At 43.0% G+C, this 18,026-nt stretch overlaps 1 protein-coding gene across 2 annotated transcripts in view; it reads left to right on the top strand.

Moving 5' to 3' along the window:
- The window catches only part of LOC148029832 (inositol hexakisphosphate and diphosphoinositol-pentakisphosphate kinase VIP2-like), a 269,020-nt gene that overhangs the window by 85,013 nt on the left and 165,981 nt on the right, over positions 1 to 18,026 (top strand). For both annotated transcript variants that reach the window (XM_087686139.1, XM_087686140.1), the window contains 7 exons: positions 840 to 914; positions 996 to 1,081; positions 1,273 to 1,476; positions 1,586 to 1,685; positions 1,797 to 1,867; positions 3,116 to 3,197; positions 17,242 to 17,400. In XM_087686139.1, the coding sequence (XP_087542265.1) occupies positions 840 to 914; positions 996 to 1,081; positions 1,273 to 1,476; positions 1,586 to 1,685; positions 1,797 to 1,867; positions 3,116 to 3,197; positions 17,242 to 17,400 (777 nt within the window). The remainder of the gene's footprint in view (positions 1 to 839; positions 915 to 995; positions 1,082 to 1,272; positions 1,477 to 1,585; positions 1,686 to 1,796; positions 1,868 to 3,115; positions 3,198 to 17,241; positions 17,401 to 18,026) is intronic.

Below are 18,026 nucleotides of genomic sequence, written 5' to 3'. Positions count from 1 at the left end.
CCAGTTGAAAGGGATGTAGGAGACGTGGGAGAGAAGAGCACACACAATGTAGGTGCTGTCAACAATGTTATGACAGCCTTATTGCACATTCATATATATATGAATAAAGAATATGGACGGTCACTGTACACGGGCAGGCCCAAGGGCCTTTTACCCCAACACTATAATCCAAAATAACCAAGTTTTTTTTTCATACTAATATTGTACCATACCTTATAAAATCATAAGGTACCAATTAATACCGTATTTTATCATACAGTACCGTATCATACCTTACAACCTTGGTAGTCCGAAGTTTGTCTACCCATGCTAGATCTAGTAGGGGCAAGTTGGGAAAGCCCACTCTTGCTCGTTTCTTGACATGCTTGGTTGTGGAGTCTGGAGTAGTATGTCGGTGTTTGAAGTCATGTGAATCTTTTGGTGTTCTTGTTTCTGTGAATGAGCTCTCCAATCAAGTCCAACGTTTCTCAAAAAGAACTTGGCTCTAATACCATGTGATGAGATGCTCTAAACACAAAAGCACAATGCCAGTTGTATGACAAAGCACAAATTGATAACACAAAACACAGTTAGGGTTAGGGTAACCCAAAGACAATGAACACAGATAATAATGAAATGAATGGCTGCTGAATATACAATGCTCATGTAGTAAACACACTATGCAGAGAGTGAATATTGTATCACAAACTCCCGTAATATTTATATTTATATTTTCATTTTTTCTCATGCTTTCTCAAATATTTTTTTTTCACCACTTAGGGTTTATCTTTATGTGATTGTTCATAGCAAAGGTCAAGTACCTAGGTAAGCTTTTGATAAGAGCTTGTTGTTGGATGCAGGTAAGGTACCCTGTTTTGTTAACTCCAGCAGAAAAAGAAATGGCCAGGGAGGTGTGTGTATGTTTTGGACAAGCGGTGAGTTTTAGAACAAAGGTTTATTTTTCATAGACATTGTTTTACAGCTTTAACTTGTCATTGTTTTGAAGCTGTTTGTAGGTCTGTGGGTTTGATCTTCTGCGTTCACAAGGACGTTCTTATGTTTGTGATGTCAATGGTTGGAGCTTTGTGAAAAATTCATACAAGTAATTTATCTCAGCTCATTCCTTACAGGAGGAATTTATGATATGTTGAAACATGTTTTATATAGCATTCACATGGTTCACCTTCCTCTGAGAGAGAGAGAGAGAGAGAGAGAGAGAGAGAGAGAGAGAGAGAGAGATCCAAACATGATTCGGGCTATTTTACTAGTTGAGTATGATTTATGAACATGCAGATATTATGATGATGCAGCTTGTGTCCTGCGCAAAATGTTACTGGATGCCAAAGCACCACATTTATCATCAACTCTTCCACCATGCCTTCCTTGGAAATGTACAGAACCTGTGCAAGTTGAGATTACAAGGCAGGGAAGCTCAGTAATGTCAGGCACGTTCGGGCAATCAGAGGAATTGCGATGTGTCATTGCAGTTCTTAGGCAGTAAGTTAAATGTCTAGGGTTCATGTCTTGTTTATGCTCTGTAGCACATGTACATGCCTTAGGCTTTTGGTTTAGTGGCTGACTAAGTGACGTGAAATCTGATCTTTAGTGGTGATCGTACCCCAAAACAGAAGGTAAAGATGAAAGTAACACAGGAACGTTTACTTAATCTCATGCTTAAATACAATGGAGGAAGACCGAGGGCTGAGGTAGTGTGTTGAACTTTCTGACATTCTTCTTAAGTAACCACCCATCTTATCAACAATTGAATGTGTGTCTGCAACTGCAGAATAACTTGAGATAGCTAATCTGTTTCATAGGCAAAATTGAAAAGTGCAGTTCAGCTCCAAGATCTTCTTGATGCAACCAGGTTACTTGTTCCTCGAGCCAGGTTGTATTGCTGCACCAATTACCTCCTTGTAATGAAAACATTCAATGTCTGCTACAAGTTTCGTGTATGGTTATCTTATTGTGTCCATGACTTTCTAAATCCTGATAGTTATATTAACTAAGCTTATGCTATCATGATCCCTAATCAAACGTTTTCCAATGAACACCTGATTATAGACTTTTTCAACAAATTCTTGAAGTTGTAGACTGGGTGGAGTTTTGTCTTTGTTTAACCCGTTTTTGTTTTCTATCAAACAATACAAAGTTATCAAGAGTGTTCCTTCTAGATCCTCATTAAGGTATAAGAGGATTCCTTTAGGGTCTGGAGTTCCCAACCAAAAAGGCCCACCCTGATGTTAAACAAGGCCACAGAAGTTGCAGACCCCATGTGGTTAAGTTAGCCATTGTTTTTGTGCCGTCTAGATGCTGTGAGTGTCCTAAGATTTAGAATATTTATGCCTGGAACCATCTTAAGGTTGCAAAGCAGTAGTGCACACTATGAAGCTACCAAGAAGTGTTACGAGGATTATCATACAGCTAGTGTCTGCAAACCATGCTCAGACTGATATGAATGCTGAATCCTAGTTATGTCGTTTAGCCAAGGTCTCAGTATCACAACTGCTCTCAATTTGATGAGTATATGGTTTCTAATAAGTATGGATAGTAATCCTCAGAAACCTAAAAGCTTGGTTCAAATGCGATATGTACTGTGTCAACTGGTCTGAGTTGGTTTGGATGAGATTTAAGACAACTTTTGGCCCAATACTCTAGGTAAACTTAAGGTGCATATTCAATTGTCATCAATATAGGAAGCCACAAGTTGTCATTCAGCCGCAGCTACCATTCAGATATTCATGATCATTCCGCATGAAGTGCAGCCATAGTTGGATTAATAATTCTTATTGTGGATGACAGCCTTTGTCTTTGGTTGGTGCTGCCTTTTATAGGAGGTACATGAGCCAAAGCTGTATTGTTGTTTCATAAAAAGGTGACATTTAAAACCTCAAAAAGAGGGCATTGCCATTTATGAAGTTTCTTGGTGATCTTTAATATTTTTTCCATATCATATTTGTTTCAGATGTTTGCAAATGGTCGGTATTTGTGCCATATGTGTTAGGAGAAACTATGATGTGGACTGTGGAATGCCTCTCTGATGTTGTGCATAAAAAGAAAAGGAAGTTTCAGCTTTCAGCTTGGTATTGGAGTTGCGGAAACAAGATGTTTAAGTGCATTAATGTGGGTGCTGCAGATCTGGAAAAGAGAGTGACAGTGAGGCGGAGGATTTAGAACATGCTGAGAAACTGCGACATGTAAAGGCTGTTTTAGAAGAGGTGTGGATGATTTACTGGTTCATACAAATGCTAATCAAGCCAAAGTGGTTTGTTAATTAAAGTGTACAAGTGCTAAAATAGTTTGACCTTTGAGAACATATTTGGTATTGTCACTATATTTCTGCCTCATTCACATGGTTTTCGCTCAAAAAGGTTTTGAAGTGGAACATTTGAATGAGGCACAGACATTGGTGTTCTCTACTATGTTGTTTTGCTCTATTGTGGTAAAAACCATGTGCATCAGACTTGTGTGCACACACACATACATGCACACATGTATGTCCATACACACTGTGTGCATGGGTTGTGTACAAGTGTGTCTCTGTGTGTGTGTGTTGCATGGGACTTGCATGCATGCATGTGCATGTGCACACACATGCATGTGTACCTCATTGACATGGTTTGCCAGAATAGATCAAAACAACAAAATGTGTGATTTTTTTTCGTAATGGGTATAATATTATATCAAATCACATAAGGAATACAAAGGTAATGACAAGGAGCAGAAAAAATTGCCGTATACCAAGAAACAAAATCCTCCCTAGGGAGGATGTCAGCATGCTTAATGAGATCTAACTGCCAATGTAGAAGACCCCTGAGCCTAGATACGTGTCCTTGAAAATGAGAGGCCAAGGCAAAGGAGCAGAAAAAATTGCCATACACCAAGAAACCAAGTTTTCCCTAGGGCGGATGTTAGCACGGTGAATGAGATCTAACTGCCAATGCAGTAGACCCTTGAGCCTAGATATGTGTCCTTGAAAAGGAGAGGCTGAATAAAAAATGGAAGCATTCCGGATGACCCACTTATGCCAACAGCCCCAAAATTTGAGAAAGTGAAACAATCTCTTTATGTGTTGCTGTGCAGGAGCAGGAAATTTTGCCTTAGTAAAGACCTAGTGAGAGGGGTATAGAGACAGCCTTACTACAGCTCTCCAAATCTCAGTCAGGAAGGACCATATTTTTTTGACCAAGGGGCATGATAAATTTGTGTGGAGAGGATTGCACATTGGTAGTGCAAAAGAGTCAATTGTCATTCAAAATTTATTGCTTGGAAAGAGCTGAGGCAAGGGGAAGTCCATCAATCATCACTCTCCAAAGGACTTTTTGAATAGAGTCTTGTTGAGCCAGTCTTCCATCACATTTAGCTGCTGTGCAAGGTCCCAATCCTGGCAAGGACAATCAGTATCAAGTATGGGCAAGGGCTACCTATGTTGCAACACCATCGTAATCTGGCTCCATAAGTGACAATATTTGTGAGGGATCTAAAAGAGCCTCCTGGTTATGCAGAAAGACATCAACACTTTGCGGCTTGGAAGGGTGGGATCAACAATAGAAGCTAAATTGAGACATGCCATGCAACTAAATGTTGATCGGTGTTCGTGTTTCCCATCCCAAGTGATCAATCTTGACACAACCAACAATTCCTTGTGTAAAGAGTTAGTAGCCAAACCATCCTCCACTAGATGCCATTGCACTTGTTGTAGAACTAGCTTCTAGGAGCATATACTATAGAGGCGATGATAATCTTACCAAGGGAGGCCAAGGCATCGGACAAAGGGTGCTCATCTGCTGTTTAGTGGCTTGCTAGGACCTAGAAACCATAGTGGAGTGTGTTTAAATTTTTTAAAAAAAGTTAATGGTTTTGATAGATTTAATTGTATGTGAGGGTTTGCAATAAAATTTTATGCTATTGAGCATAGCTGCACTCGTATGTCGTATGGTAGTGATAGTACGGTATGGTACCGTACATATCCGTATGGTTTCGTATGAAAAAACAGGCCTTGTTTGGCCACCGTGTTTGCTGTGTCTCCACGCGTTTTGCGTGCACATCTCGTGTGGCACTTTCGGGGGGGGGGGGGGGGATGGATGGGAAGCATTGGATACCTTAGCCCACCCCCTTTTCAGGTATGCACTCCTCCTCCAGCCCCTCGCGGATTCCATTCAGCTAGTAGCCATGTTTGACTCTTGATCCCTCTTTGACTGTTTGACCCTTCTCTCATCTACGAAAGGTGCTTTTCTTCTCTATGCTTTCACACCAATTCAGCAGGCATTTGCCATTCTCATCTACCTCTCTCGAATCTTGAATTGATTTGTGATTTGTGAAGCTCTAGCCTCTCACTCTCTCCTCTTTCGCGCACCCTATCAAATCTCAAGGCTCAAGGCTCTCCCATCCCCTCTCTCGCTTTTGCTCTTTTAACTTTAAAGTTTACCCCAACCCTCTCTCTCCCTTTCAAGTTTCAAGAGTCAAGATTCAAGCATCTCACTCTCCCTCTCTCTCTCACTCTCCCCTGGGCCACAAAGTATTGCAGGAAGTGCAACTCCCACCATTGGATATGCAAGTATTGTAGGAAGCGCTATACAAGTGGTGCAACCTGGCTTCTCCAATATCTTTCCAAGACGAGGGGGCAAATTGCTCCATCCAAGGAAATCTTGCAAAACATCGCAAATGAGATTCTCGCCAAGATGAGAGGGAGATCCACAAGAGGAGGAGGAAGTGGTGCAACTCCTATGCCTATGAATGAGGAAGCATTGAATGTGGACTTATCTTCAACCGATATGGGAGAGACCTCTACCATTGGTGGTGGGGGCTCTACATCCGCATTGAGCTCCGGTAAAAGACAAAGAATGGAGGCTCATGCGGCACTGGAGAGACAATCCTCTCTGTCTCAGGATCCTTGTCAGGTGTGTGGATTGGTTGCCTTTCTTAGAGAAAGGCAACGACTTGCAGACATTGTGGTAAGAAAAAGTTTCAAGGAGTGTGTTTCTATTGCACGAAGAAAGGACATGCAATTGCAGATTGTCGTGTCAAAAAGGTAGATGAAATTGCACTCTCGGTGATTGAGTGTAATCTTGCATTCAATGTCCTAAAGCAAGAGCAATAAAAGAAGATGGTAAAAGCCATTGCCAATGTGGGTCCATTTGAAGGATGGATCGGTGTCACATACAACAACATGAAGACAAAAAAGATTGATGAAGACGAGAGGATTGATAGAGTCCTTGATCCTATTTGGGCCATATGGATAAAATATGGTTGCTCTATTCTCACCGACGGATGGAGTGCTCGTAAAAAACGAAGCATCTTCAACGTACTCGTCTCATGTCCACTTGGCACTTAATTTTTGCAGGCCGTAGATTCATGTATTGCCACATTTGACAAGGTATCATTGAGGTATACATTTCCTTTTAAATTTATTTCACTTTCTTTCACTATAATTTATGCATAACGATCTATCTCTCTATTTTCTCTGATATCTATCTTGATTTTCTCTTTCCCTCCAGCCCTCATGTCTCTTCATTCTTGAATCTTGAAAGGCTCAACTCTCTCTTTCTCTCTCTAACCTCCAAGCATTGTTACTTATAATTTGTGATTGTAGGTGGGCCCCTTGAATGTGGTGCAAGTTTTTACAGACAATACATCGAATTGTCGGTGCATGGGCCATTTGCTTGAGGCGGAGTTTTCCACGATTGTGTGGACTCCATGTGCAAGTCATTGTTTGGACTCTCTCATGGAGGACATTGAGAAGCTCAAGTGGATGAAGAGGGTGGTTTGTAAAGCTACATTAGTTGTCACCTTTTTTACAGTAAAGGTAAAGGTGTTTGCGATGTATCATGAGCATAGCACATTGGAGTTGAATTGAAAAAGTCTTCTTTGACTCGGTTTTCTTACATGTGATTATTGCTCGAGTGCCTTTATGAGGTGTGGTCCGTCTTATGACAGTAGACAGTGGTGTCCACTCTATGGAATGAGTGGGATGATGAACATGAGATAGAGGAGGCCAAAAGCCATGCAGTGCTTGTGCCTCAAAATGCACTTTTGGTAGAAAGTCTGTGCCCTTATTACTGTTGTGACTCCCTTTTATAGGGTGTTAGGTATGAGTAATTGCGAGGATAAGTTGTGAGTGGTCATGGATAATAGAGAGCTTTGTTCGGACCAGCTTGCTTATTTGACAGGTGTGGCCCCTGTGGATGGCGAAAATGCAGTGTTGCGGAAGCTAGGATGCTATGCGGATCAGAGAGGGTATGTGGCTTTTGCTTGTTCCACTTTGTGGGAGCTTTCGCTCAACCGCCAAGACCCACGGACCGCTTATTGATTCAAGCGTTCTAAGCGAGCTTTAATGGCTATCTCTCACCTAGCCGATGCGCCGTCGATCCTACGAATGCAGTGAGCTTACCTTGATGCTCGATCGAGTACCCTCCTCTCTCTTGCACTCCGGTAGCTCCACGATCCAAGGTGGATAAGAGATGGGCTATCACTTCGTTGATGAAGTGCGTTCCCTGGTCGCTGACTAGTTCGATGGGGCAACCAAAACGCGAGATTACTTGCTCCCATAAGAACTTGGCAGTCGTCCTAGCGTCGTTTCTCCGCGTGGCTCTCGCCTTTGCCCATTTGGTGAGGTAATCCGTGGCTACCACGATGTACCTGGCTTGTGAGTATTGTGCCGCGGGGCTGATGGGTCCTATGAAGTCAATCCCCCATTTTTCGAAGGGTTGGCGAGCAATAACCGGGGTTAACTCCATCTGATCTTTACGAACCAGGACTTTTGTCCATTGGCACTCATCACAATGCTTGACGAATTGTGTGGCATCGCGGAAGAGTGTGGGCTACCATAGCTGGGACTGCAGCACCTTCCGTGCTGTAGTGTCCCCGCTAAAGTGTCCTGCAATACCGTTGTGCGCCTCTGAGAGCACATCGTGCATCTCATGCTCACATACGCATTTACGTAACAATCCGTCTTGCCCCAGCCTATAGAGCTGGCCTGCAATCAGCTGGTAGGGTTGGATTTTCAGGATTAAGCGCCTAAGCCGTGCCCGTTCTATTGGTCGTTCGGGCAGCCCATGCTCGAGCACTTGGACTATGTCGTCTGCCCAGTATGGTGTCAGATCGGCCCTGAATAGGCCTCCCTCTCTGGACATATGGAATAAGTGGCTGTCCGGTAACTCGTCCATGATGCCTTGTCCAGCGGCTTCTCCTGTGGGTATACGGGACAGATGATCAGCCATGTAATGTTGTTTTCCCTTCGGCACCACCACTGAGAAGTCGAACTCTAGGAGCAGGAGAAGCCATTGAGCTATACGTGCTGTAGCACAAGGTTTGTTCACTAAATAGAGCAGGGCTTGATGGTCTACGAAGAAGGTGAAGGGGGTGGCCAGTAGGTAATGCCGGAACTTCTTCACGGCGAACACCATGGCTAATCCCTCCCTTTCCGTTGTCGAATAATTCATCTCCGTCTCAGTGAGTTGCCTGCTAGCAAAACTCACTGGGTAATCTAGGTTATGCTCACCAGGTTGGCACAACACTGCTCCCACGGCAAATTTAGAGGTGTCAATGTGTACGTGGAAAGTAATGGTCCAGTCTGGGGCTCGTAGAATAGGTGCCGTTGTTAGGGCTTTTTTTAATTCTTCGTACGCCCGTTGGCATGCTTCAGTCCACTCGAAGACAATTAGCAGTTTGTACAATGGCCTAGCGATCAGCGCGTAGTTTAGTACAAACCGCCGATAGTATCCTGTGTGACCTAAGAAGCATTGAACTCCCCTGTAATTACCTGGGGGTGGAAGGTCCACGATAACTTTGACCTTCGAGAAGTCCGTGGCAATGCTATTCTTGGACACCACGTGTCCCAAGATGCATCTGTGCTTCATCCAAAACTGACATTTCAAGGGGTTCAGGGAGAGACGGTACAAGCGAAACCGTTCAAAGACCGCGCGGAGTTTGTCTAGATGTTCGATCCAGGTTGAATGGACACACAGGTCATCGACAAAGACCTCTAACTCCTTGCGAAGCATGTCCTTGAATATGGTGCACATGAGGCGTTGAAAGGTGGCGGGGGCAATGGTTAGCCCGAAGGGCATGACTACGTACGCAAAGACGCCCCACTCAGTGGCGAAAGCGGTCTTGTGCCTGTATGCAGGATGCACTTGCACGTGATTGTACCTCGAGAAGCCATCCAGGAAACTGTAGGCTTCCTTACCTGCCACTCTCTCAAGCATGTGCTCGGTGTACGATAAGGGGTAGTTGTCTCTCTTTGTAGCGGCGTTCACCTTCTTGTAATTGACGCACACTCGAATCTTGCCTTTTTTCTTCATCACAATGACTATGGGTGACACCCAGTCTGTGTGCTCAATTTCGTAAATGAATCCAGCTCTCATCAGCTTGTCGATTTCCTCCTTGACAGCATGAGCGTGCTTTGGATTCATGGGGTATGGTCGCTGCTTGACCGGCATTGCATCCGTCGTCATGGGTATGTTGTGAGTCACAACACTCGGATCTACCCCTCGTAGCTCTTCTAAGGACCAAGCAAATACGTCCCGGTACTCCCGCAGAAGAGTGACAAGACTGGACTCTTCTTCCGTGGTCAAGTTCTCGGCAATGAACATTGGTCGGGGTACTTCCCCTTCCAGGGCTAGGTTTACCTCCTTTACCTTGGCTGGCCCTTCGATTGGTTCGCTGGTTTGCCCTTGGCGTTTGGCACTTAGCAGAACCACTACCCTGTCCCCTCGTTTGAATATAGAGAAACGTTTAGGGAGGTCTTGCGGCTTCCTTTGTTCCTCTGATCGTGCATCCTTGGGACGCTCTGCCTCATCCTGCCGCAACCGTCTGCGCCTCAGGTGGACAGGTAAGTCCCCCTTGGTGCGTCTGGTCATGGGTGGCCTAGGGATTTCTGGGTCATTTTCCGAAGTGACTTCCGATTTAGAGTTAGACCCCCCATTTTCACTAGAGAAGGTGGTCTCCCCCCGGTGGCCGCAGTTCAGATGGCGATTCGGTTCTAAGCAGTGCTGCCGTTCCTGATTGGGCTAGGCCGGCTTGCTCAAGGTCCACTGCTCCCATCCGTTCCAACCAAGCACGATCACATTTCGTACACATAACTCCTTGGTCCACTCTAAGGGCCTGTCTCTTCTGCGGCTTAGCATCTGCCCGGATTTGCTCAATTTCTCGCCCTTCAGTGTCGTATTGTATGGTATCTACCTCACCCTCACTTTCATCATCGAAGGATTGGCAATCTTCGTATTCATCACAGGAATCTTTATTGCTCGACTGCTCATCGTCTCCCAAGGCTTGTTCTGCCTCGTCTTGTTGGTCGGGAACCAAAGCCCAGTTATACCTGAGGTTTAGTTCATGTACCCTGGTCCACTTCCACTCGGACTCTTTCAAGAGGTCCTGGAGAGGCTTGAGATTGGCGGCTGCGTTGCCTGCCAGTCGGTCCGTTAAGTGCTCCAGTATTCCCTGGAGTTCCCTCTTGTTGGTAGGCACTTGGAAGATGACAGGCTTAGGCCCTTCATGGAGGCTTGCTGCCATCATGTAGACAGGTGTAGGGAGTGTTTCTTTTGGCTTGGCAATTGTTTTGACGGCCTGCTCGTACGCCTTATGGTCTGAGAACGGCAGGTCAAGTGTAGCGAGAACGTGCATTCAATCCTGCTCGTCCTCTGGGCATGGGATATACTTAGTTAAGGACCCATAGGGTTCCTTGTCCTGAGTGTTTCCCTTGAGCAGAGTAGAGATGGCGTCTAGGTCGACTGGCGAGGTCTTCCAAGTGTCCATCTCTATTCTCACAGCGTTAGTTCGGTTGCCAAGGAAGATCAGGTTGTTACCCCAGTCTTCGATAACTCTAGCATTGCGCATCCAGGGTCGACCCAATAAGATATCATAGTCCACTCCCTTCATGACTATAAAGTCGACAGAGAACTGGATTCCTGCAATCTTCACTGGCCAATTCTTCAAGACCCCGAATGGCTTCACTCGCATACCGTTTGCTAGCGTGACATTAAACCGAGCAGCTTCGACAGGCGGGTTTCCCACGTCTGTAGCACTGCGTGGCTAAGCACACTAACCCTAGCTCCTGTGTCTACAATCCCCTTCCTCGTTGCGTCTCCCAGGGCTAGGACCGGCAGGACTGCGTGCATCTCCGAGCCCTCCCAGAAAGCGTTGACGTGCAAGGATTTAGGCCGGGAGTGTAGCGTCAAACTTGGCAAGTGTGTTTCCGCATCCTGGTCTTGAGGATTTGCTGGGGCCTGCTCTTGCGGTCTCTCGACCCACTGCTTGAAGTTCTGCCATAGGGCAGGGTGCTGCTTAAGCAGATCTCCCAGGCCAAACGTTACAGGGGTGGTTACTAGTGTGGTCAGGAGATTGCTAAACACTTGTCCTTCCCTTAGCCCAGACTCTCCGGGCCAAAGGCCGCGGCTGATCTGCGGGTCTGTTGCGTCTAGGCTTGGCCTCGATGGCACTGCTTGTGGCATAGTAGCCTCGGCAGACTTAGGTTGGGGCGGTGATATTGGCGTGCTTATGCTGGAGAGGTCATCAATCTCGTCCTCCGTAATGGGTTCAACATCCTTGAGGTGCTGTTGAGCCTCCCTCACCCATTCCTTCACCTTTTCTATGGCTTCTAATTGCCCCCTCGCCCCTCCCTCCTCCCAAAACACACACAGACACCACCCCTCAAAACACCCAGAAAAGAAGAAAAAGAGAGAGGTGACGGACTGAATGAATTAGACGTGAGGAATGAATGAGAGAGTGGCCTATAAATAGGCACAGTCAGTCTAGGATGGCGCCCCTTTTTGGGGCTGTAAACCCTAAACGCAAACTGCGGGTGAAGGGTTTCTAAAACCAAAAAACCCCCCCTCCACCCCCCCCCCCCCCCCCCCCTCAAAACACACACAGACACCACCCCTCAAAACATCCAGAAAAGAAGAAAAAGAGAAAAGTCATTTCAATGCTCTAATGTTAGCATCCACATTGAAGTCATACAAAGATCATGTAACCCTATTTGTAAACAAGCTATCCCAAAATACCTCAACTTCATGCAACTGCTAGCAAGTCATTTTGTTGCCTTGACTACCAACTTTGTAGGACTCGGAATGCCAACTCTTGCATTATGCAAGGCTTCATGACCAAGTCCACAAAAAGGTGAATAGGTTTTGCACTTAGTGCCAATGCTGGAGTCATGTAGGTGAGGATTGTGATACCAAGGCCTAGGGTCTTCCAACTTTATCTCCTCACTAGATCGCGATTGTACCCACTAGTGGACTCATGCTAGACAATAGAGAGAAGGTTTTCCTCAAGCATCTACAACTACTACTCTTGTTCCTCATGGTATCCATCCACCTTAATGGGACACCACTTGATGTGGCATATGGACAATCCCCTTAGCATAGCAGCTAAGAAACGTGTTTCTTTGAATTTGAAACTTATGAAATGTTTCTTAAAGTACGAAACGTTTCTGAGAGTAAAAAACGTAGGGGTTTTTAACTTTTTTTTTTTTTTGGTGAGTTGGAATACAAAACATGGTTTTTTTGACAAAAACTAATGGGCAATGTTAAACATGATGATGATGATGTGTAATGACTCAGTGAGTTTGTTTTGAAATGAGAATCATGATGTTGCAACTTGACTCAATCCATATTATAGATAGGTTATTTACATATTAATTTTAGTTTTCTTTGTATGATATATATGAATCATAATGTTTGAGTTCTAAACCATAGTATGGCTTGTAACTTTGACATAAGTGACAAGTCAATAATGGATCATGGATATATAACGTATCATGTGTTATTCTCAATTGACTCTATTATCACTCAACCTCAATTAGCCGTTCTTTGTTTAAGAGAGAGTTCCATAGAGGTTTAGAACCTCTTTCCCTAGTCAAAGCTATTAAAAATCCCCATTAAAAAAAACCCGCGTTTCTTATTTTACCCCCTCTTGAAAGAAACTTACGAAACACGTTTCTGACGTTTCGTTTCTAAACATTTCTGACGTTTCTGGCTGCTATGCCCCTTATCCCTTACCTTTCAAGACATTGGAAGGTTTTGGTGATTGCTCTTGCACACTAGGTACATTAGACTTCATACCACAAGCTCATGTAACCACTCTCATACAATGGCTCTTGATGTGGTACAATGAGATCAAAATTCCCCCCTTGTCGTGAGTTTCCTTGGGAGAGACTTATCGACAAACATGCATGCTGATGGCCGCACATAGCATGCTTAGGATTGCATTGTTCAGGTTCCTTAGGGTACACTAGATTAGTCTAGCGATTTCTACTCTTTGCTCATTAGGGTATTGAGTCCAGCCCATAGGTTACTTACCTTAAGGCTTTTCTTTTATCCTCTAAGACACACATTTATTTCCTTGTTATTCATGTATTTATTATCTTCCATTGCATCTTATTGTTACATTAGCTTTGCTTTGTTTTTCATTGCTTAGCACCTAAACATTTCATATGAAGCACTGGTATGCAATTGTAGTGTGTTCAGTGTGACTAGGGGCTACATTCACATTGTGGTGGCTGTTTACTTGCTGGTAATCAGGATTCCCTACAGTACATTCATAACCAGATGAAGGGATGCCAGACTTAGGCCATCCTTTTGCAGCAGTTGGCCGGTTTTTGTCATGATCAGCTGTTTAGAGCTGCTCTAGTTCATTGGCAGCCACCTTGTCTTGCAGATTTCAGCACTTTGTGTCATCCCGTGACAACATTCTTTTGAGTTCAGGGCAGATTTTTTCTTCCTTTCTCCGTCTCTCTTCCCTTCTCTCTCCATGTTAAAGTCTAAATTGTACACTCATCTCCAAGAAAAGCTCCAAATACTATGTAAAGTAATTTCTACCTCCATATCTACACCATCTTACTACTAATGGATTTTTCTTTTGGATCTGAGGGTGGCAATAAATGAATTGTGAGCAAGTAGTAAAGTGATTCAAGTGCAACCAATGAAACAATTTGACAACCAATCAAGAGGTTTTTGACCTTGCCCATATAGCAGTTGGAGACCTCATAGCACTCTCTATGATCATTGAGGCTCCACAATTGGTTTTGAGAGGAGTTTGTAGGATGCTTCATCAACAAGGAGAGCTTAGTGTTGGGTCCATTATCTCGGGAGATTCTTGTTGGCAATTAGCCAACGATGGGTGCCACCTACTCTATGAGGTGGAGATGTATGACATGAGCTTCATCATTGAGTAGTGTTATTGTAGATTGCAGGTGTCATGAGGACATGCATTTTTGTAAGCCCCACTTAACATGTGAATTAATTTTTAATCACATGTTTAAGTAAATGTTGCACATGTGAGGTGCAACTAAGGTTAGTGCAAAGTAATGAGCTCGGGACCCCAGGGAATCAATGGATGTCAAAGGGCAAAGTTGCAGTTAGTTATGTCGCATGGATACTAAGTGGTATACGGTGCTAGTTATTGGCCCAAGTCATTTATTTGGCCATAAGTGTCAATTGGTGATACCAGAGATGTGGCATTTAATTGTATTTAACATCGATCTGATGGTCAAAATTGGCACATAGACACCCAGAAGATGAAGTGGCCTAGCCAATTGGAATCAACGGATGTCAAAGGGCAAAGTTGCAGTTGATTGTGTCGCATAGATACTAGGTGGTATTTGTTTCCAATTATTGACCTAAGTCATTTATCTAGGCATAAGTGTCAATTGGTGACACTGGAGATGTGTGTTTAATGATATTTAGCACTGATTTGATGGTGAAAAGTGGAAATGGACACTCAGGAGATGAAGTGGCCTAGCCAATTTATTTACTGGCTAGTCAAACTATTTTTTTAGGCTTTTGAAAACACATCATGAGGAGCTGGAGTTGGTGCTGGCAACAACATTTATTGCATTTCTCTTGATATAACTTTGAGTTCTCTCTCAGCATTCTCTCTTATTTCCTAGCCATTTCATAGCCTTGCTTCAAAGATCTCAGCATTTTGACCCTTGGAACCCGAGGAATTTTAGTTTTCTCTTTTGTGAACCCTACTTTACAGCAAAAATTAGGTTTAACAGCTGCCTCGGGAAGCGTGCAGACATTGAAGACTCCAAGACCTGGCTGAAGATGATTTTCAGCTGAAATTAGGTGGAGGACCAGCCAGCCATCAAATTTGGGGCATTTCTACTCTTCTTGAAGTAGGTGAAGGCCAATTGATTGCATGAAACAAAGGGCAAGTTAGATTGAAGATCTCTTGGTCACTTTGGACAGCAAGGGGAGTTCAGATTGCGAAGGATGATTGGGAGAATCCCATTGTAAATCAACTTCTACTTCAATAAAGCTAAAGAAATATTGAAAGGGGTGCCAATTTTGGGGCTAACGAGGTGTCCATTGTCCAAAGATAGCAGCTAAATTTGTATTTTCAGTTTTGCAATAAATGCTAAGTGCTATAATTAAGTTGTAATTAGGAAAATACCACCCATTGACTAAAGGAAGACTGGTTGCAAGTGGGCTTGGAGGGCATATCTTGAAGGCCCATTGGTAGGTGACATTAGTGGAGAGCCTTTTATCATATGCCACTTTGGTGGAGCTAGTTGGAGGAACTTTAGGCCGGCTTGTGGTATTGGTGGGAAGTTTGGTAAGAATTTATTCACACATAGAGTTACCATAACCTATTTTTCACGTTACATAAAGGCAAAACCTGATCGTGTTACACTTGTGCACTATGGGTTCTTCCCCCCACTCTGCCTAGACTGCCCTAAGAGGCCTTTTTCATATGTGATTTGACTTGCATTTAGCTCTAGCTAGATTGTTGAGCACTTCTGCTTTGCTATGTTTTTTTTGAGTAATATAATTAGCCATACTTTATTCGGAAAAAAGGAAGAAATAAATACATTTGACCATTAAAAAGGCTCAATGTTTTTTACTGAAATTTGGTAAAAGTTCATCTATCCAAAGTTGTTCTAACAACCGTAAGTAATTTTGAAAAATTGTTATCATTCACTATCTTTGTGTATAGGCCCTAATCCTAGTGTATTAGGATGTAGACCTAATGTGGGATCAAATAAGCAGTAAAAGAGGTTGGCAATGATAAAGGGTTATTTGGTGGACAAAGTACTTCGTAGTTTTAACAGTAGCTATGTTAGGGATTATGGTCTTTTTTAGATTTGGAATCTATAGATAAAAATTTCCATTGGTTAAAGAGCAGTCCATGACATTGTTTGACTATAAAGTGAAAATGTTTCAAATTATGATGTGACAATCATGACATAGCATGCCAATGTGGTAGTGATGATGTGGCAAAATGAGGCCAAGGAAGTCTAATTCTTATTAAAATTAATATTCGTCTGTATAAAGCAAGTAATAAATTACAGTTTTGGTTTTCAAATTAAGAATAGTACTTTTAAAAAGGAGAAGCTTAAGTTTTCCTTCTTTTTTGGTTGGCGTATTATTTGCAAGCTTAAAAAGAGACGGTCATGGATGCCTTGGGAGGTGTTGGAGTGTAAAGATTAATGGAATTGGCTGTAGTGTGGTGCTGGTATGTGGTGTGTTGCATCACCAAGGTTTGGTTTTGCTGACTATCCAGGCCAAAAAATGCATTGTTTTGGCAGTAGTTGTATGCATGTTGGTGGTGTTATGTAGTGGAGATCTAACACGACATGTTGCTGCTGGCTAGACCTACACAGGATGCTGGTTGGGACATTTGTCTGTGTTGGAGACTATTGTGTAGATATGTAGGATGGCTCATGCTGTGTTTTGCTATTGGAAGCGAAAGAGCTCCTGGATTTGTGAACTATCGAAGGCAGCAAGTTGCATCCCAAGACCTCTAAGCTCTAGGGGAAATATTTGCTGGGAACTCTAGAGATAAAAAAAACAGGAGTGTATTTAATGTTATCATCTTGTGCACTTGACTCTCTTTGGAATAAATTAAAGAGATACCAGAAGAGGTACAAAGGTTTTGGGAAAATTTGGTGTTGATAATTGAAGGGGTAATTTGGTGTTGAAAATTTCAATCACTTTGGTGTTGATAATTGAAGGGGTAATCAAAAGCAACTGTGTTAGCATCTAGTACCCTTTATCTACTGAAGGCTATTTATAGTTGTACAAGAGACATCTTTGACCCTTCAAAGTGATTGAAAGAATAAATGAGGTTTCTTATAGGCTTAAGCTTCCAAGTCTTGGCTCCTCTGATCTTTAGATGTCCTATTGATATTACTTGATATGAAGGCTGAACATGTATTTTGAAAGCAGACTGTTTATGTCTATTTTAATCAAGGATTTAAAAAGTGTCTAGGTCACCATGATTGGTATTAGTGTCATGTTTCTTCCTTTGTTTTTACAGGGTGGACATTTTTCTGGCATTTACCGCAAGGTTCAGTTGAAGCCAACTAAATGGGCTAGGGTTCTAAAGGAGGAGGATGAAACTGAAGAAGAACGACCAACAGAGGCCTTGATGGTTTTAAAATATGGTGGCGTCTTAACACATGCTGGAAGAAAGCAGGTGATATTTAAGGGTTGATTATGATTGTCTTGCAGAAAGTTTACCAGTGTTTGAACTGCACTAATTGTAACCCAGGCGGTTGATACTATTCTTCTAATTTAGTACCCACCAAACTGTTTCTCTTTTTTACATTGAATGCCACATGAATGATGCGCAAGACTTCTCAATCATTAAACTTCCACAAAGGTTTTATGTTGATTATATCAGTAATATTTAGGTCATCAATGTTCTTTTCTTCATTAGAAATTATTTAGTGTGTTCTTTATTCATTAAGACCCCTCAGCAACTGTTGGTCTGCATCGTGCCTTGTAGACATGCCCTACCACTATCTCATTATTCCTTTTTGGATATGATAATTCAATTCTCGATAATCCATACCATAGTTACTGGAAATGCTCCAAAACTCCACTTTTTGGCCATTTCAATGTTTCCATTTCAGTGTTTGTTCCCATTCTTGTTTCTGCCTTTCTCATCCCTGTAGTTACTGGAAACTCCCCAAAACTCCAAATTTTTGCCGTTTCTATTTCCATTACTGTGTCTGTTTCCATTTTCATTTCTGTTTCTCTTTCTGTTTCCCTGTTTCCAATAACTATGATCTGTACTCCATTGGATTATGCATTGCCAAA

The sequence above is a fragment of the Lygodium microphyllum genome, chromosome 10 (assembly GCF_053477565.2).
Source record: "Lygodium microphyllum isolate KBCC chromosome 10, Lygodium_microphyllum_v1.1.10, whole genome shotgun sequence".
NCBI lineage: Eukaryota > Viridiplantae > Streptophyta > Polypodiopsida > Schizaeales > Lygodiaceae > Lygodium > Lygodium microphyllum.
Note: the sequence above shows the minus strand (reverse complement) of the source record. Positions and strands in the feature narration are given on the sequence as shown.